Raw genomic sequence first — 21,813 nt, forward strand, 5'->3', positions numbered from 1 at the left:
AATTACCTGCTTTGGTTTCACTACACCCACTATACTGGCGTAGATGAGAAGTCTAGAGATAGTTAAGAACAAAGAAGAGCAGGAACTACCAGTATTGGCCATGTAGCATGAGTGGCTCTGCTGAAGACCCCAGCAGCTTTTGAGGCTGAGGAAACCAACAGGGCACAGAGGCTGTGAACCCTCTGCCCATTGTACTGCTAACAGCCCCACTAGTTTTCATATTCACAAATTCCAGGAGCTTGAGTCCTGCCCAACCACACTCCACCCCCACAACAGCTGCCCCAACTTATACCACTATCAACGCCCTTAGCCTCAGGATCTGTACCAGCAGCCAGTCCTGGCCTCTGTGGCTGGGCATGCATGTAACACCAGCTCAGTCTTCTGCAGATTCTCAGATGCCTAGAGCCAGCTTTGACTCCTGATAGTGGACTATACTGCCACTAGGCCCATAGCTAAGCCCTATAGACGTACATCTGCACACTTTTAGCCTGAACTCCATTCACCAGCCCCCACTGCCATGCATGTACTGGTAGGTAGCTGCTATAAATACATGAGTATATACTGACAGGCCAGGCATGCTAAGCTACTTGTGTGCCCACAGTTGGCCCAAACCCCTGCCACTGGAATTGGATCTCACCACTGGACATGTGTGCCTGAAGTTAGCCCCCAAAATTTGCATACCACCAAATTTGGCCACCACTGTGCCTGCCCTAGTCCCGCATCACTAGACATCTTAAAAAAAAAATTTTTTTTATTGATTTTAGAGAGAGAGAGAAACATCGATGAGAGAGAACATCTATTGGCAGCCTCCTGCATGCCCTCTACTGGGGATCTGGCCCACAACCTGGGCATGTGCCATGACTGGGAATCGAACCAGAGGTCTCTTGGTACATGGATCGATGCTCAACCACTGAGCCACACTGGCCTGGCACCACTGGACCTCTTGATGCTGTTGAAGATCCCAATAGCCCTTGCAGCCACCATGGAACAAACACAGCTCTTGCTGTCAAGGATCATATAGTTGGTTATGTTGTGAACCCCTGCTACCTGGCCAACATTGCCACCAGACCTGGAGCCACTACACACCCCCACACCACTAGACCGAGAGTCACAGCACACTCCAGTGTGCCCCAACCCACAAGTAAAGGTCTTCCCTTACTAAAGTCTACAAGAGGTGAATGCATAGACACCACTGCAAAACTACAGTAATCAAAAGAATCAGGGAGCCCTGGCCAGTGGTTAGAGCACTGACCCACAGACTGAAGGGTCACAGGTTCGATTCCTGATCAAGGGCACATATGTGGATTGCAGGTTTGAACCTTGGTCAGGATCCTGTGGGAGGCAACCAACCGATGTGTCTCTCTCACATCAATGTCTCTCTTTCTCTCTCTCTCTCTCTCTCTCTCTCTCTCCTCCCCCTCCACCCCTCTCTCTCCCCCTCCTGCCCTTCCACCCCATCTAAAAATCAATTGAAAAATACCCTCAGGTGAAGACTAACAAAAAGAAAAAATATATATCAGGAAAACATGATTCCACAAAAGGAACACAATAAACTTCTAGTAATAGACCCCAAAGAAATGGAGATTACAAATTGCCCTGACAAGGTATTCAGAATAAGTGTCTTACCAAGTTCAGAGAGCTGAAGAAAGACACACATACAAAAATTAACAAGATCATCTGGTATCATATTTGCTGATTCTTCATGATCCTTATAGTCTTGCAGTGGTGTCTGTACATTGTCATTAACTAATTTTACCTCAATAAATTTAATTTATGTATAATTTAACAAAATAAAAAAATTACAAAAAAAAAGAAGAGAAATTGAACAAAAAGATATAAAGCATAAAAGAAAAATTAAAGTTTGAGGCTGAAGAGTATAATGACTGAACTAAAAAAATGCAACAGAGAACTACAGGATTAGAAGCAATCAAATGGAAGAAAAGTAAGTGAACTCATCATCAGATCATTTAAATTATCTAGTCATATCCCACACCCACATGTGGTGGATAAAAATCAGGTGGGACACCCTGGACAGTTTGGCTCAGTGGTTGGAGCGTTGGCCCCATGGACCAAAGAGTCACGAGTTCGGTTCTGGTCAAGGAACCTCAGTTGCAGTTTGTGGCCCTGGTCAGTCAGCGTCATGCAAGAAACAGCCAATTGATGTGTCTCTCTCACATTGATGTTTCTCTCTCTCTCTCTCTCTCTCTCTCTCTCTCTCTCTCTCCTCTTTCCTTTTCCTCCCTTCCCCCTTCCCACTCTATCTGAACATAAATGGAAAAATATCCTCAGGTGAGGATTAAAAAAAAATCAGGAGGGATATCTTGGTTGTGGAGGTCCCCCTGAAGAGGAGGGGGAGATCCCAAACCCCCACCAGGCCCCCCAGCCCAGGGTTCCAGTGTCAGGAAGAGAATTCCTTATAACTTCTGGCTGTAATACTAATGGGGATTGAGGCTGAGAGAGATGGAGGCTTCTGGAATCCCAGGTAGTGCCTTTTAAAGGGTCTGCACACAGACTTACTCAGACTCACTCCATCTGAGCTCCAGTATAGTGGCAGCAGCTTAAAAGGCACCAGAGACATATGGGGAGGAACTGAATTGTCCAGCATCAGAGCAAGAGCTGGGTGGTGGTGGGGGGGAGCTTTCTCCCAGACAGAAGTGCTAGCAGAGGCCATTGTTCCTTTGATGAGCCCTCCCCTACAGAGCTGAAATGTGGGCACCATATCTGAGACTTAATCAACCTGGCTTACACTATTTGCTCCACCCTGGTGATTCTCTAAAACCCTACCCCACCCAACTTTTGGGAATAGCCAAACTGCTTCCAGTGGCTTTTCCATATGAATGGTCTGTCTTGGCTCACGCTTCAGATTTTCCCAAAGTCCTCAAAAAAGTAGCATCTGGCCTCAGTGAGCTGTGTATCTCTCACTAAGTAGCTCCAGCAGGCCTGGCACTAGCAACAGCCATCCTTGGTTCATATCTTGGCCTCACCTGGGCACCTCTAAGCCCAGCATAAGTATCAGCCATCTGCAAATCACTTTGTAGCTCATGCCAGGAGGTGGGGGTGGGGAGGCGGGCATGCACAGATGATGGCTGACCTTGGGTAGACCACCCAGTAGGTCCCAGAGCCAGTGCACATAATGGACAGCTTAAGACCACATTGAAGCACCACCACCCAACCACCTCCACAAGCAACGCACTCAAGGGGTGGCCTCAGCAAGCACCAGAGCCCAGCTGATCCTCCATGGTGATTGGAGGTCAGTGGTCAAGTGGTTGCAGCCAATATTTGCAGTTGATCAGCCTGGAGGTAAATGCTTCTTATTGATATGCCAAGAGCAATCAATGCTCAACTACAAGAGGAGGATGTACACAGCCACATGGGGAGTGTGCACCTGGTGCCTAGATTGGGTGACCAGGGAGGCTGTGCCAATGGACCTTATCGAACACCTACTACATTAGGCCACTCTACCAAACCCAGGAGACATAGCCACTCTACCTAATACATAGAAACAAACATAGGGAGACTGCTAAAATGAGGAGACAAAGAAACATGTCCCAAATAAAAGAACAGAATAAAAATCCAGAAAAATAACTAAACAAAATGGAGACAAACAATCTACTAGATGCAGAGTTCAAAACACTGGTTATAAGGATGCTCAATGAACTTAATGAGAATCTCAACAGCATAAAAAAGGAATACTCAGAAATGAAGGATACACTAACTGAAATGAAGAATAATTTACAGGAAATGAACAATAGAGTAGATGAAGCCGAGAATCAAATCACTGATTTGGAATATAAGGAAGCAAAAAACACCAATCAGAACAGCAAAAAGAAAAAAGAATCCAAAAAAATTAGGATACTGTGAAGAGCCTCTGGGACAACTTCAAACATACCCACATTTGTATCATAAGGGTGCCAGAAGGAGAAGAGAGAGAGCAAGAAATTGAAAACCTATTTGACAAAATGGTAGAAAACTTTCCTAGCTTGGTGAAGGAAATAGACAAACAAGTCCAGGAAGCACAGAGAGTCCCAGACAAGATGAACCCAAAGAAGCCCTCACCAAGACACATCATATTCGAATGCTAAAGCTTAAAGACAAAGAAAGAATATTAAAAGCAGCAAGAGAAAATCAGTTAGTTACCTGCAAGGGAGATCACATAAGACTGTCAGCTGATTTCTCAATAGAAACTTTGTAGGCCAGAAGGAAGAGCAATAAATATTCAAAGTGATGAAAAGCAGGGACATACAACCAAGATTACCCAATAAAGCTATCATTTAGAATCAAAGGACAGATAAAGAGTTTCCCAGATAAGAAAAAGCTAAAGGAGTTCATCACCACCAATCAGTATTACAAGAAATGTTAAAGGGATGGCAATAATGAAGAAGAAGGAGGAGGAGGACGAGGATAAGGAAAGGAAGAGGAAGGGTTGGGGGGAGGAGGGAAGGATAAAGAAAAGGGGGAAGAAAAAACAGAACCAAAATATGAATAATAAAATGGCAATAACTACATATCTATCAACAATTACTTTAAATGTAAATGGATTAAATGCTCTAATCAAAGACATACGGTGGCTGAATGGATAACAAAACAAGACCCTTACATATGTTGTCTACAAGAGATACATATCTGATTGAAAGACACACAATGGAAATGGAAAAGATAGTTTATAAAAATGGGAACAAAAAATATTGCTGGGTTAGCAATACTTATACTAAACAAACTAGATTTAAAAAAAAAGGCTATAACAAAAGACAAAGAAGGACCCAGTAGTTTCACTTCTGGGTATTTATCCAAAGAAACTCAAAACAAATTTGAAAAGGCATCTGTATCCATAAGTTCATTGCAGCATTATTTACAATGGCCAAGATATAAAAGCAACCTAAGTGTCTATCAGTAGATGAATGAATAAAGAAGAAGAGGTGCATATATAAAATGGAATGTGATTCAGCTATATATATAAAAAAATGAAATATTGCTATCTGCAACAACATGAATGGACCTAGAGAGTGTTGTGCTTAGTAAAATAGCTCATACAGAAAAAGAAAAATGCCATGTGATTTCACTTACATGTGGAATCTGAAAATGCAAAATAAAATATAAACAAACTCATAAATATGAAAACATTTATCTTTTTATCCTTACTCGAGGACATTTTTCCATTTTTTTTGTTCAGATAGAGTGGGAGGGAGAGAGAGAGACAGAAACATTGATGTGAAAGGGATGCATTGAGTGACCACCTCCCGCACGACCAAACCAGGGCCAAGGACAAACTGCATCTAAGGCACGCACCCTCAGCAGGAACTGAATCCGGGTCTCTCTGGACCACAGGCTGATGCTCTAACTGCTGAGCCAAATTGGCCAAAGTGATATGAAAACATTTTGACAGTTTCCAGATGGGAGTAGGGTTAGAGGGATGGGTGAAAAGGGATGGGTGAAAAAGTAAAAGGATTAAAAAATGCAAATTGGTAGTTACACAAAAGTCTTGGGTATGTAAAGTATAACATAGGGAATACAGTAAACAATATTGTAATAACTATGTATGGTGTCAGATGGGTACTAGATTTATCAGGTGATCACTTTGATAGTCTAATCAGTGTTGTACACCTGAAACTAATATAATATATGTCAAAAGTAATTGAAAAATTAAAAAAAAAACTTATTTAAAAAATAAAAGTTTTTACTCCACTGTATGCTCTTGCCTCCTTTGTCAAATATTAATTGAGCATATTGCCTAGGGTCCATTTCTGGGTTCTCTGTTCTGTTCCACTGGTCTACCTACCTGTTCTTGTGCCAGTACCAGGCTGTTTTGATTATGGTGGCTTTGTAGTATAACCTGAAATCTGGTAATGTGATCTCTCCTACTTTGTTCTTCTTTTTCAAGATTGCTGTGGCTATTTGAGGTCTTTTTTGGTTCCATATGAACTTTTTTTTTTTTTACAACAGATGATATTTTGAAGTATTTGTTGAAGTTCTGTGAAGTATGTCATTGGTATTTTGATGGGGATTGCATTGAATCTATAGATTATTTGGGTAATATGGACATTTTAATGATGTTAATTCTTCCAATCCATGAACAACGTATGTGCTTCCACTTTTTTTTATATTTTCCTCTATTTCTTTTTTCAATGTCCTGTAGTTTTCTGTGAATAGGTACTTTATTTTTTTGGTTAAGTTTATTCCTAGGTATCTTAATTTTTTTGCTGAAATGGTAAATGGAATTTTTTTTTAGTTTCTCTGTGAGTTCATAATTGGTGTATAATAAGTATGCCGTTGATTTCTTGACGTTAATTTTGTATCCTGCTACTTTGCCAAATTCATTTATTAACTCTAGTAGATTTTTGATGGAGTCTTTGGGGTTTTCTACGTATAGTATCATGTCATCTGCGAATAATGACAGTTTCACTTCCTCCTTTCCCATTTGGATCACTTTTATTTTTTCTTCCTGTCTGATTGCTGTGGCTAAGACTTCCAGTACTATGTTAAATAAGAGTGGTAATAGTGGGCATCCTTGTCTTGTTCCTGTTCATAAGGGAAATGCTTTTAATTTTTGCCCATTGGGTATGATGTTGGCTATAGGTCTTTCATATATGGCCTTTATTATGTCAAGATATAATCCCTTTATTCCCATATTGCTGAGCATTTTTATCAGAAATGGGTGCTGGATTTTGTCGAATACTTTTTCAGCATCTGTTGACATGATCATATGATTTTTATCTTTTATTTTAGGAATATACCCTAAGAAGCCTGATACACCAATCAGAAAGAATAAATGTACCCCCATGTTTGTAGTAGCACTATTTACAATAGCTAAGATCTGGAAAAGCCCAAATGTCCATCAGTAGACGAATGGATATAAAATCTGTGGTACATATACACAATGGAGTACTACGCAGCTATAACAAAGAAAGATCTCTTATTCTTTGAGATGACATGGAGGGACCTGGAAAGTATTATCTTAAGCAAAACAAGCCAAAGAGAGAAAGACAAGTATTATATGATCTCACTTTTTTGTGGAATATAATGAACATAACAGTCTGAGGAATGGGGTAGTCCCAGACACGTGGAAGTGGGGTACAGACTGATCATCTGCAGAAGAGGGGGTGGGGGGGAGAGATAAACCTCAGAACTTACAAGCATATATGCATGAACAATGGACATGGGCAGCAAAGCTGGGGACAGGGTGGGGAGGGAGAAGAAAAGGGGAATCAGTGTGGGAAAAAGGAGAACTATCTGTAACAAAAGTAAATTAATTAATAAAAATAAATAAAAGTTAAAAAATAAAAAAATAACTATAGCTAACTTGTTAATGGATCAACAATATAAGAATATGCAAATAATAGCATCAAAAACATAAAACGGGGACAGAAAAAGTACTTAATTTTAAATATGAGCAAAGTTAAGTTATCATCTTAAAATAGATGGTTATATCTAGACAACATTTCATTTAAGCCTCATGGTAACTACAAAACAAAAACTTATGGTAGATATAGAAAAGAGAAAGAAAGGAATCAAAGCACACTACTACAGAAAATCATCAAATCTTCCCCCCACCCCCAAAAGTGGAAGAGGAGAGGAAGAAGGAACAAAGGACCTGTGACATACCTGGATTAACAAAATGGCAATATTAAATCCTTATCTAGCAATAATTGCTTTCTGTGTAACTGGGCAGATGACTGGATAAAGAAAATGTAATATATATATATATATATATATATATATATATATATATATATAATGGAATTTTATTCAGCCTTTCAAAAGGAGGAAATCCTGCCATTTGTGACAACATGCATAAATTTGGAGGACAACATGCTAAGTGAATTAAGTCAGACACAGAAAAACAAATATCATATGATCTCACTTATATGTGAAATCTAAAAATAAAATAAAATAAAATAAACTCAGAGTAACACAGAATAGAATATTAGTTATCAGAGCCTGGGAAGGAGGAAAGGAAGATAATAATCAAAGGTTACAAACTTTTAGTTATAAGATGTATAAGTTCTGAAGATGTAATGTACAGCATGGTGACTGTATTGCAGTTAATAATACTGTATTGTGTACTTAAAGTTTGCTAAGACAGTGTGAGTAGATCTTAAGTGTTCTTACTGCACACCAAGAAAAAGTAACTATGAGAGGTGATGAATGTATTTCAATTCCCTTATAGGAATCATTTTACAATGCATGTATATATTAAAATGTCACATTACACACTGAAATACATACATTTTATTTTTCCAAAATAAATATAAAAAATTTTAAATGGTGAAAACTGAATGCTTCCTCCTAAACTCAGGAACAAGGTAAAAATCTCTACTCACAACTCTCTCTCTCTTTTTTTAAATTCTCACCCGAAGATATTTTTCCATTTATCTTCAGATAGAATGGGAGGGAGGGAGAGAAACATCAGCGTGAGAGAGACACATTGGTTGCCTCCCACACAACCCCGACCAGGGCTGGGGACTGAATCACAACTGAGGTACGTGCCCTTGACCAGAATTGAACCCGCTACTCTTTGGTACATGGGCCGACGCTCTAACCACTGAGCAAAACCAACTAGGGCACACCACTCTTATATAACATCATACTGGAAGACCTAGCTAGAAAGAAGACAAAAAAAAAAAACAAAAGAAGAAATAAAAGGCATACATACTGGAAAGAAAATAAAAATAGAAGTGTCTCTATTTTTAGGTGACAATTGTCAATGCAGAAAATCTCAAGGAATATAAAAAGAAAATCTCTAGATTTAATAAATGAGCTCAGCAGGTTGTAGAATACAAGATCAACATAAAAATCAACTATATTTTTATAAAATAACTATAAATATTTGAAAACACAATACCATTTACAATCACTCCAAAGAAAATGAAATATTTTAGGTGAAAATTTATCAAAACATGTATAGGATTTCCATGCTGAGAACTGTGAAATATTGGTGAAAGGACTTAAAGAAAAACTAAATAAATGGAGAGACATATTGTGTTCATGGATTGAAAGACTTAACCTAGTAACAATATAGACTTTCTCCAAATTAATTATAACATTAACTTAAATTCTTATCAAAATTCTAGGAATTTATTTGTAAATATAGATAAGTTTATTCTAAACTCATATGAACAGGCAAACGACATACAATAGCTAAAACAATTCTGAAAAAAAGTGGGAGGAATCATTCTACATGCTAAGACTTACAATATAGCTATAGTCATCAAGACTGTGTGATACTGATGGAGAATAGATATATAAATCAATGAACAAAACAGAGAATGAAAAACAGATCCACACAAATAGGCCCAACTATTTTTGACAAAGGAGGAAGGATAGCCTCTTCACAAATGGTACTGCAGCAATCAGACATTCAGAGAGGGGAGAAAAAGAACCTTGACCTACACTTCCCACCTTATACAAATATTAACACAAAATGAATCATGGGCTTAAATGTAAAACATAAAAATATATAATGTGTAGAAAAATAAGGGAAAATTTTTTATACCTAGGGCTAAGTGAAGAGTTTTCAGAATTGGCACCAAAGGGACAACCTATACAAAAATTGATAAATTAGCTTCATCAATATTAAAAATATATTTGCTCTGCTAAAGACTCTGATAAAAGACAACCTACACACTGTGACTATAAAAGTATAGTAAGAGGGAGCCTTATGGTAATGAGACAGTTCTGTGTCTTCGTTTTGGTGGTAACAAAATGATAAATTTTTATAAGAAACACACATCAAATGAGTACACATAAAAATTATGAAATCTGCCTGGCTGGTATGGTTCAGTGGAGTATCGTCTCATGGACTGAGAAGTCCTGGTTCAATTCTGGTCAGAGCACATACCAGGGTTGGGGGGCTCGATCCCCGGAGGGGGGTGGGGGTGGGGTAGGCTGCAGGAGGCAGCCGATCAATGTTTCTCTCATGATGTTTCTCTCTCTCTTAAAAAATCAATAAAAATATTTTTTAAATTATGAAATCTGAATAACCTCTGTAGATACAGTACCAATGTCAATTTCTTGCTTAGATATTGTACTATAGTTATATAAGATATTACTATTGGAGAAAACAGAATGAAAGGGGGATATTCCTGAATTGTTTTGGGTAACTTCCTTTTAATCTATTATTATTTCAATATTAAAAATAACAAATAAATATCTATTTAATTTGTAAAAGAATAGATGCCTACCCGCCGATTTGTGAAGACAGTATAACATTCTTTCACCAGGACTGCTTTGATCATGTCTGGATCGGTGATCGCCAACATAGGCTGCTGACCATCATAGAACCTGTGTGGGAAAACGGAGCTGGTTAAATTGAACAAGACAGTTTCTGCAGCTGAGTCACTCCTGGGAGTCCAGACTTCCATTCTGATGCTACATAATCTATATTTATAGAGATTGTTGCTAGAAATAACATTATAACATGTAAATCCAGGTGCTGTGTACGTGGAAATTTCCTATACCATTCTTTATAATTTTTTGTATGTTTAAAATATTTTATTATCAAAAAGAAAGTTAAGTTAACAAGTAGATAAAGGCAAGTAAATTATCTGAGAACAGATGAAAAATAAGAAGAGTCCACTCATTCACGTACTTAAAAATATAGTTTTGAAGATACATAAAAAACATTAAAAAATGCATATAACATATTAGATGAAAAGTATAAACATACTGAACACAAATATGGAAAAATGTGTCTGCAAACAAAAAAGACTTGGAATGTTAAAAAATAGATAGTAAGAATATGAATGATTTCTTTGCCCTATTTTCTAAAATTTGTTTGCTAGTTTACAATTGCTTAAAGGAAGTATTTGAACTGTTAAAGAGAAATCCTTAGTAGAATCAAGTTTAGAAACATTTAAAACAGAGGACAAAAAATAAAAGATTCAAAGGAGCATGTACAATTTATTTTTAAAATATATATTTTTTCATTACTTATATTTTTGTATACGTGGGTCCTATGTGGGCCTTGGGCTCCATGTCGGTGACATCAGCCAGCAGCAGGGCAAGCCCACTTTTGACACACATACCACACAAAGCCAACCATTTCTGATACCTCCCAATTTGGCCTATCTCCTGACTGCTTTACTATAAGTTGAATTCCATGAGGTTTACTGTAAGTTTAGTAACACTGTACTCTGGAATTTTATTTTTCACTAAAAAGCATTGGCATTAACTAGAACAAAATGGAAGATTTTCGACAAGTTTTATCTATTTCTTTTTATTTCTCAAAGGAATTTCAAACAGTCTTGTGATCACACATATATTTGGATGAGAACCACTGCACTTAATGCTGCCTATTTCCAAAAAATCTTCTGAAACTCAGGTTTAAGTGGGTGACGAGTACATTTAGTGTTGAAGCAGTGACATAAGTAACTGGAGTGGCACTTAGGTTGTTCAATTGATCATTTCTTGGATGATTCCCTTCTCCCCATTGTGGTTTACAAAAACACCTGGGTGGCCCTGGCCAGTTTGGCTCAGCTGTTAGAGCATGGCTCGCGGACCAATGAATCACGGGTTCAATTCTGGTCAAGGGCACATACCTTGATTGCAGTTCATCTCTGGCCCTGGTCGGTGTCGTGCAGGAGGCAACTAGTCCATGTGTCCCTCCCACGTCAATGTTTCTCTCTCTATTCCTCTCTCTCCCTCCCTCCCACTCTATCTGAAGATAAATGGACAAATATCCTCAGGTGAGGATTAAAATACACACACACACACACGCAAAAACAAAACAAAACAAAGCAAACAAACAAACAACAACAAAAAAACACCTGGGTGGAGAGAAACAAGGTTTTGGGTAACCCTTCACATTTATGATCTCACACCAGCCTTAGAGTTTGTTACACTACCAGGCAACATTCAGATTCATGAGTCCCAGTCCAGATTACCCAGATTTGGTGTTGCTGGAGGGTAGGCCCCAAGAATCTATATACTTAACAAGCTCTCTAAGGGGGTTCTTATACACACCCAAGCATGAGAACCATTTTGTAAAGAAAGAAAGTGACTCCATCCAGAGCTCACAGGTAGTCAGTGTTGGAAGGGCAGTGGGACCTGGGTGAGTGGGGACCTGCTGCTATGTGTTCTTTCTTCTCTATCACATAGCCTTTCTGGACCATGCCAACTCAGTAGAACTTATGGTTTCTGAGGATTTCAAAGAGGATGAAAAAGTACTGAGAAGTAAAGCCTTCTTCCACTTGGCTCTAGGACACAAGCACTACCTTACACCTCTCCTGCTGCTCTTACCACACCTCAAGCAGCTCCGAAGGGGATCAGCTGCTGCAGCTGGCTGAGACCACTTGACAAAATCCTCAAGTCCATCAGCCCACCAGGAAACAGTGTGATTTAGAAATATCCTACATCTCTTCTAAGTCAATAGAATAGGGTAGATAAAACAATACTTGTATAAACTAAACCTCTATTGAGAAGTCTTGGCTTAAAAAAAATGTTTTTAATCCAGACTCCATACTTGTGGAGGAAGTAAAAACAAACCTGAGCGATGTGGTTTCCCATTCTGTTTATCTATACCCACAGTGCTTTTTCAAAAGGATATAACAAATCCAGATTTAAAATTAAACATTTTAGCTTTTAATTAATGGTCAATTATGTAGGAAATGGGTTATAATAGGCATATGTTAGAAGGGTCTGGAATAATGCATTTCATCCCATTAAATGAGACCTAAGGGAGCAAAATGGAGAGAAGGGGAATAATGAGACACTGGACAGAAAGTGATGTCAGGAGTCCCTAGGCCATCAAAGTCTGGAGAGTATGATAACCTGCAAGTCCCCAGCTTGATTCAGAATGCAGACCTGGACACCTGATGAAATCTGGGGTCCTGGTAGGACACGCCTTCAGAAGCTTTACAGTAGGGGGCTTCATCCCAAGAGGTTCTGAGCTGAGCTTGTCCTCAGCACCATGGGGCCTCATCAAAATAGGAAGTCTATCCAATGGGAGTTTCCTGAATACTCACCCCCACATATTTCCATACTTTTTAAAACAGTCCATGTCAAAATTTCCAAAACCCTGCAAGGAGAAACAAAATTAGATGATTAATCTAAATGTACTAAACTCTACCTCTAAAATCGCATAACCCCTGAAATTATGACCTCCATAGACACTCCAAAAGTGTAGCTGAGGGAGAGGAAGAGTGACCTGTGCATTCTTTGATCTCATGGTCAAGCATCGTTTTCATTTATTTCATTAGCCTCTCTAGAATCCTAGCAGAATTAGGAAGTTTAAGACACCAGTGACCTCTTTTAGTCTAGCAGATTTAAATAAGTCTAAGGTATGTTGGTTAAATGAAGTGACTCGCTTTCCCATTTTCCAGCTCATCATAGAAAAGATGGGGAGATGCCAACACTCCAGAAGGACAGAGCAAATTGAAACACTTTCTCTGTATTTTCATTTCTGTAAATAAAAAACATATCTTTCTGTTGCTAAGTTTCAGCTGTGATATTTGATGTTTAACTATGTACAGGAAGGTCCTAGAAATGTGGGTTTGGGGGAGAACCTATAAAGAGTTGATCTGGGAAAGGGGAAAGGAAATTATAGCCTATTCGAAAGTTTAAAAAAAAGAATATGGGATTTCTTGAACAAACCGAGGCACTGAAGATCTCAGCTTGGAAAATTAGAATCTGAGTACAAGCATGAGGTCTGCAGGAATAGAATCTGAGAGTGCAGTCTGCCCGCAAGGCCCTCCCTGCTGGCCCAGGGACGTGAGCTCATAACACTCTGTGCAGGGGTCAGGGCTGGATCAACTACAAAGACTTTGCCAAAACTCACAGTCCATTTGTTACAGAGTTCATTCCATTCAGATAAAATAAATGTTTAATGATTCTGTCAAATCATCTCCTATCTAGTGATTTTGCGTAAGTAATTATCTGAAGTCCATAGACAAATACCATCTGTTTCAGTTACACCCACTCCCTCTCACACTCAGCCATAGGGTGCCTCCTTTGGGGGCAGAGAAGTCAAGCACACAGCTCATGTTCCATCTCTCAAACTGGCAAAAAGGTCATGGGGAGCAAAGGGTGAGTTAGAGCCATGAAAATAACCGTGGGGATTTAGTCATTCTTGAGAGAATTCAAACACATTGTGCACATTACTCAATAGTGAATACTTGTGCTGCCTAATACAATGGAGTTTCAAAGCTACCCTGGAGGAATCAAGAAAGGCTATTCACCCTGGCTGGTGTGGCTCAGTGGTTGAGTGTCCACTCATGCACCAAGAGGTCACCAGTTCGATTCTCGGTCAGGGCACATGCCCAGATTGTGGACTAAGTCCCCAGGGGTAGGGGCATGCAGGAGGTGGCCAATCAATATTCTCTCTCATCAATGTTTCTATCTCTCTCTCCGTCTTCCTTCCACTCTCTCTAAAATCAATAAAGAAAAAAAGAAGAAGAAGAAGAAGAAAGGCTACCCAGAGTATATCGTGTGAACAGGAAAGCATGATGCTATCCTATACAACTTCATGAGGCACTACCAGGCACCCCATTCATGCCTTTCTCTTAATCCTAAGTATGATTATATCTTCCTCACAAGTTGGAACAAGTCATGAGCTGAGTCAGCCAGAGAGCTCTGCCACCTCACTGAGGCAAACTTGAGGCTCCTAACAGCTGACATAGAGCCCTGGGGTAAACTTGGCCCTTGCTGGGTGCCTGTGCTGCCATTTCTGGAAAGTGTGAAACCTCGGAACTTCCCCTGGAGCAGGGCCCTTTCACTGTGGAACTAAGCTGTGACCTGTAACCATGAGAATCAAAAGGAGAAGCTCAAACAACACTCACCTTACGGTAGTGCAGAAGAGTTCCAAAAAAAGGCAGGGGTGTCGGCCCAGGAATTCCCAGCTTCTTAAAAAGTCCATGTGTATAGGTTCCATATCTTTAAAGTGGAAGAGAAAGCCAGGTTATGAGACTTATGGAATAGGTGCTGGGGCTGGCCACTCACTGAGTCAAAACTGGTATAGTCAAGCTAGGGAATGAACATGTAGGTGATAAATAATAACAGCCACTCCAACAGCAATAGTTACATTCACTCATCACCTCTTTTCCCACTTCCACTGTGAGACCCACAAAAAGTAATGATTAAATAGAAGCAGCTGAAGTCTTCATGGACCCAATTACACAGTGAATACTTGATAAATGTTTCCAAATGGGGAGTGCTCTTGAGAGGTTCTGGCAGGAATATTTCCAGAAAATTGAGTCATGTTTTTCAGGAAGTTGACTCTTTCATGACTTTGGAGAGTCTAATTCTGTAAACACACATACAATGAAGTCTGCTCCAGTGATGAGATGTTGCTTAACTTTGTGCCCTCAGCAACAGAGAGTTACTGTGAGCATACTGAGACATTGTCCTTAGTTTGCTCAGTGATTTTAAGCTTTTCCTTCCCTCTATGTCCTGACCCTGGTACAGGTTCTGGTTCTTCTTAAACATCTCATCATAAAGAGGCCTTGGAATAGCCTCAGTGTACTTATTTCTACAGAATTAAAACTGTGTGCAGGGCTTTCATTGGCATCACAGAAATGTGAGTGCCTTTCGGCTACACCCAGGTCTGCCTTATCAGGCAATTTGGTTACCTTGAGCTCTATAGAAGAGTGATCAACCCACATGTTTCTTGAATAAAACTGTACAAAGGAACCACTAAATAAAGAATCCATTTCCAGATCATTCTTCCCCTCATGGCATCTGGTTCTCCAACCTGTGATGCTCACAGTGCCAGGCTCACTCATTTTCTAAGCTGTCACTCACAAAACAGTTTACTGCCTCTGCATGTTAACTATCTCAAAACCCCATTAATGCCAGTACTGCCTTCCTATGGTAGGTCTGCCTGTAGTTGATCTTTCAGGTGTCATGTGTGGAGTTTTTCAACTGTGGATTCTGGATCCTTGCAAACCTTCCCACTCTAGTGTTACTGAGGGATGAAGAGTGGAGGACGAAGAGAGGCTGAGGAAACAGGCTACTGGCACCATTTTAAGGAGTAAGTTACTAGGCCAACTAGGCTCACCCCATAGAGGCAAATTAGAAAAGTATGGCTGAAAAGTAGGCTCTGTATAATGGTTCAACACCCTACAAGCACTTTCAGCTAAAATGGGGCCTTTCAAACTCAGTGCCTTCCTGTTGGTAGGAAAAGATGTGCTCGGCAACATAAAATGAGCATCCATGAAATGTTCCAGAAAGTTGAATTACCCATGTCTCCTCTTCTTTGGAGGTTAACCTTAAAGAAAGTACTGGTTCCAATTATTTTGTACAACCCCAGCAAATCTTATATGTGAAAAATAAATCCAGAAGATGAATGAAAGGACTTGTGCTGAAGGACAGTGGAGACATCTGGGCCAGGCCCACATGGGTATTTGTATCCTTCCTCTAGACATTTGGTTCAGTTGTGTGCACTATCAAAACTTGAGGTACCCTTGGTTAGTCTCACCCCAATTCCTTCTTTGCCATGGCAACCATGGAAAATCAGTTAAACCCATTTCTGCTTTTAAACTTTCAGCATGTTACATGAACCCTCAAGTTAGGCCAAGCAATTGATCACACTGAGTGATCTGTTCTAGTGCCTAAACTCACATACTTCCATAAACTTACAAGGCAGAGAGTGGGCTAAATGAATTTTTCTTTCCAGCTTTCTCTTTTGGGTAGAGAAATGCTGCTTTGGGTGCAAATGTACGGGCTAACATTAAAGCCAATCATTTTTATTGCATTTGCACTGTGTTGCCATACAGAGCATTGTCTAGTCTATAGCTACTGACTCCTGGCTGTACCAGTGTTCTCTAAGGCTAGTATTGTTTTTCTAGTGGTGACAATATCTAGTAACTAATTAACTGGCATACAGACTACACAGTGCGACTTAGATGGCGTCCCTATCCCCAGGCTTCAAGCAGATGAGATGTCTACCCTGCTGCCTGTGAGTGACCTCCTATGGGCACAGGACCAGGATATCTGAGAAATATTCTCTGACTCCATCCAGAATTCCTTTCTTATCATAAAAGACACAAAATCTTGGGCTTCTGGTCAAGATGGCTGCATAGGTAAACGCGATATCGCCTCCTCCCCCAACCACATCAAAATTACAACTAGACTTCCGGTCAAGATGGTGGCGTAGGTAAACGCGGTATCGCGTCCTCCCACAACCACATCAAAGTTACAACTAAACTACAGAACAACCATCATTCAAAACCGCCTGAAATCAAGCTGAATGGAAGTCGTACAACTACGGAACTAAGGAAAAAAAAAAGCAGCTACATCCAGACCGGTAGGAGGGGCGGCGGCGCGAGGGGGGGCGGCGGCGCAGCGGCAGCAGAGCGCGCAGCGGCGAGACGGGCTGGTCCCACACCCAAGCGTGGTGGATAAAAATCAGGAGGATCCTGCGGCTGGGAAGGTCCTTCCTGAGGACTGAGGGGTCCCCGTCCCACACCAGGTGTCCCGTTCAGGGTTCCAGTGCCAGGAAGAGAATCCCCATCACTTCTGGTTGGAAAAACCAGCGGGAACTGAGGCTCAGGGAAGCTGAAGCGGCTGGAGCCCCAGGAAGCTCCTTAAAGGGCCCGCGCACGGACTTACTGGACTCTCTCCCTCTAAGCTCGGAGGGGAGGCAGCTCGAGGGGCACCAGAGACACACAGGGAAGAACTGAGCTGTTTGGCACTGGAGCGAGAGCTGGAGAGGGGGCTTCCTCGGGGACAAACGTGCTGTCAGAGGCCTTTGTTCCTTTGGTGAGCCCTTGCTTGGGGCAGCAGAGAGCTGCCATATCTGGGACTCCTGCAACCTAGTTTACACTGTTTGACTCATCCTGTGATTCCCTGAGGCCCTGCCTCATCAAACTTTCGGGTCCACCCAAGCTGTTTCCAAAGGCTTTACCATAGGATTGGCCTGTCTTGGATCCTGTTTCAGGGTTTCCTAAAGTCTCTCAAACAAGCAGCATCTGCTCTCAGCGAGCCTCATACCTCTCATTAAGTGGTACCAGGCATGTCACTAGAAACAGTGAGCCTTGATTCACAACTTGGCTTTTCCTGGGCACCTCAAAGCCCAGCACAAGAAGCAGCTATCTGCAGATCACTTTGTAGTTTATGCCTGGTGGTCCCAGATAGAACATAGGCAGTGACTGAACTTATGCCAGAGCCAGCACACCGAGTGGACAGTTTCAGACCACCACCCAACCACCTTCACAAGTGACACACTCAATGAGCGAACTCAGTGGGTACCAGAGCCCTGATGAAGTAACTCTTGCTCTGTGTGGTTGGCCCCTACACAGCTGATCCTCCAAGGTAGACAGAGGCCAGTGGTCAGTGGGCGCAGCCAGTCCTTGCAGCTGATCAGCTTGAGTAAATCCCTCCCATTGACCTGCCAACAGCAATCAAGACTCGATTACAACAGAAAGGTGTACAGTCCACACTAGGGGTGCACCTTGAAGGCCAAGCTGGGTGATCAGATAGGCTGTGTCACTGGATCCTACAGGAAACCTAGAACAATAGGCCACCCCATGAAGCCTAGGAGACATAGCAACTCTATCTAATACATAGAAGCAATCACAGTGAAGCAACCAAAATGAGGAGACAAAGAAATGTATCCCAAATGAAAGAAAAGAACAAAACTACAGGAAAAGAATTAAACAAAATGAAGATAAGCAATCAATTAGATATAGAGTTCAAAACACTGGTTATAAGGTTGCTCAAGGAACTTAGTGAGACATTCAAGGAACTTAGTGAGGCCTTCAAGAAACTTAAGGAGAGCTCCAAAGAACTTAGTGAGAACATCAACAACATCAAAAAGGACTAGTCAGAAATGAAGGATGCATTAACTGAAATAAAGAATAATTTACAGGCAATCAATAGTAGAGTAGGTAAATCCAAGAAGCAAACCCACAATTTGAAATATAAGGAAGCAAAAAACACCTGATCAGAACAGCAAAAAGAAAAAAAAAAAGAGTACAAAAATATGAGGTTAGTGTAAGGAACCTTTAGGACAATTTCAAGCGTACCAACATTTGCATCCAGAAGAAGGAGAGAGAGAACAAGAAATTGAAAACCTATTTGAAATAGTAATGACAGAAAACTTGCCTAACTTTGTGAAGGAAACAGACATACAAGTCCAGGAAGCACAGATAGTCCCAAACGAGATGAACCCAAAGAGCTCCACACCAAGACACATCATCATCAAAATGCCAAAGGTTAAATACAAAGAGAGAATCTTAAAAGCAGCAAGAGAAAAGAAGTTCATTACCTACAAAGGAATTCCCATAAGACTGTCACCTAATTTCTCAAAAGAAACTTTGCAGGCCAGAAAGGAGTAGCAAGCGATATTCAAAGTGATGAAAAGCAACGACCTACAACCAAGACCACTAAGATTTCTGCTAGGTTTCTTCTGCTCTAAAGTTTTCTCATTTAGGGGTAATAGTTCTATTACAGAGTGTGGGAACTGAGTCTTAGTAGGAGAGTATTAGGGAAGAGATGCAAAATAGATGGAAGAGCTAGTGGAAAGAGAAGGGGGAGCAGTCTCCAGCCATCATGAAGTCTGGGGTGCACTGTGATGCATGGTGTCAATTATGCTGGCAGGGGGGAGGGAGCAGAACAGAAACAAACCTAGTAACATGGAGGCCAATCTTTTCATACATTTCTTGAAGCAGACACAGAACTCAGAAGGGATGGTAATGAGACAAAACTCCAGGCTACTTCTGCCTCCAGGATCCCCAAGCTGGGAAAAGGGTAAGGACCTCACTGCACAGAAGCCAGTTGTTTTTAAACTGCCTCTGCTGAATTATGGCTAATTTGTCTAGGTCAACCCACACTTTCAGTACATCAGAAAGCCACCCTCAGGAGCAAGTAATGTCACCAAACCCTCTGAACTACAAAAATTGGGAGTTGGGAACAGATAGGGCATTACTCTTTCAACAGATCGGGGTAAAATCAATAACCCCTTTGGTGTTTGTAGCCCCCAACCCTTAAGCAACTTCCCCTTCATTAACTGTGGAATCTTTTAAACAGATATGGCCCACCCTGGCTAGTGTGGCTCAGTGGATTGAGCATCCTTCCAGGGACTGAGAGGTCCCAGTTCAATCCCCTGTCAGGGCACATGCACGAGTTGTGGGCTCTATCTCCAGTAGGGGACATGCAGGAGGCAGCTGATTGATGTTCCTCTCTCACATCTATGTTTCTAAAAAATCAATTAAAAAAACATTTTAAAACAAACAAAAAAGTAGATAAGACCCAAAATTACAGAGGTCATGAGCCTGGACAGTAACTCACAGATAGAGAAGCACCAGGCTGGTAGCCAGGAGGACCCAGGTTTCTGTGGAAAAACTTGGAATCAGGTTCATGGCCACTTTTCTTCCAAGATTCTCTCCTCTCTGTTTTCCTTTCAGCAGTGCGTGTTAGCTTTGCCAGCCAGTCTGTGCCTGTGAAACTTCCTTATCCACCCAGCTGTGAGTCAGCTAGACTGGAATATTTATGTGCTGAGAAAGAGGGAGGGGACAGAGCAGCAAGCAGTTAAAGGGGCCTTTGTACTCCAGCTGCAGGTGTGCTCTCCACCTTGATAGTTGGCAAACCATCATGGAAACTCCCACTCTGACCACCCTTGAGTTCATATTCTCTGGGAAATCAACAAATTCCCAGTTCATCAGTAAGCCCAAAGGTTACAGAAACTCAAGTAAAGCCACTGCTCTTAAGACTTCCAACTTGCCTTGACTCCATGGCTGCCTGCACTAAAAAATATTTGAAATCCTTCAAACAAGCTAGGTTTATAGATCTTTACCCATGCAGTTTTCTTCCCTTGTGTCCCCTACCAGGCTCCCACTCATCCTTCAAACACTAGCTCAGCCCTGGCCAGTGTGGCTCAGTGGTTGAGAGTCAGCCCATGCACCAAAGGGTTGCGGGTTTTATTCCTGGTCAAGGGCACATGCCAGGGTTCCAGGGTTCCAGGTTTGATTCCTGGCCCCAGGTGGGGAATGTGTGGGAAGCAACCAATTGAAAAATATATGTATGTCTCCCACATTGATGTTCTCTCTCTCTCTCCTCTCTCTCTCTCTCTCCTTTCCTTTCCTTCCCTCCTTCTTTTCCACTCTCTCTGAAGATCAATGGAAAAAATATCCTCAGGTGAGGATTAACACATACACACACAAAGAAGTGGCCATTTTGAAAGATCCCTGGTCTTCTCTGGGAGGAGGCAGCAGGGGGTGGCTAGGGCTGAGTGACCTGAATCCACCAGAGTGCCTTGCACCATTGGACCAGTGGACTCCAATATGTCAACACGAACCAGCACACAGTAGCAGCATTATTGAGATGCCTGCTGCAGTGGCCACAACTGGCCAGGAGCCAAGCACCATCCCTCACAGCAGAAGCCTGATCAGAGCTCAGAACCTTCCCCCACAGCAGCAGTGACTGGGTGGGAGTGGAGCCCCAGCCCCAACAGCAGCTGAGGCTTGGGAGCAGACATCCATCACCAGGCAGCAGCAGCAGCAGCACAGATCAGCAGCTGAGACCCATCTCCAGTGGCATCAGCAGAGATCAGGAGCGGTGCCCCAGCCCAAGCAGCAGCAGGACTCGGGTGGCCAAGACCTGCCCCTGATAACTGCAGCAGTGGATTTAAAGTTTAGCCCCTCCCTCACAAGCAGCAAAGTCCCAGGAGCAGAGCATCCTCAGCACCCAACAACACCAGAGAATTGGGAGCTGAGAGCACACTCTGGCAAGAGCAGCAGCAATAGCAGCACAAACCAGGAGCTGACACTTACCCTCAGCAGCGACTGATCAAGAGCTGAGCCCCACCAGGCAGTTGCAACCCCAGAGACACACCAGCAGGACCCACGCACCACAGGCAGCAGCAGCGCAGATTGTCAGCTGAGA

The 21,813-nt window shown here is 41.6% G+C and overlaps 1 protein-coding gene across 2 annotated transcripts in view; it reads right to left on the bottom strand.

Annotated features, from left to right (window-relative positions):
• Positions 1–20,376, bottom strand: part of LOC118642420 (cytochrome P450 3A12-like) — a 67,598-nt gene extending 47,222 nt beyond the window's left edge. The window contains exons 1-4 of one of the 2 annotated variants that reach the window (XM_036280175.1): positions 20,221–20,376; positions 14,772–14,865; positions 12,960–13,012; positions 10,179–10,278 (exon numbers count right to left, since the gene is read on the bottom strand). In XM_036280175.1, the coding sequence (XP_036136068.1) occupies positions 10,179–10,278; positions 12,960–13,012; positions 14,772–14,865; positions 20,221–20,291 (318 nt within the window). In that variant the 5' untranslated portion in view covers positions 20,292–20,376. Of the gene's footprint in view, positions 1–10,178; positions 10,279–12,959; positions 13,013–14,771; positions 14,866–15,026; positions 15,103–20,220 lie in introns of those variants that run through there. The other variant, XM_036280176.1, reaches the window with a different exon arrangement.
• Positions 20,377–21,813: the final 1,437 nt, after the last annotated feature.

The sequence above is a fragment of the Molossus molossus genome, unplaced genomic scaffold (assembly GCF_014108415.1).
Source record: "Molossus molossus isolate mMolMol1 unplaced genomic scaffold, mMolMol1.p scaffold_m16_p_3, whole genome shotgun sequence".
Taxonomy (NCBI): Eukaryota; Metazoa; Chordata; class Mammalia; order Chiroptera; family Molossidae; genus Molossus; species Molossus molossus.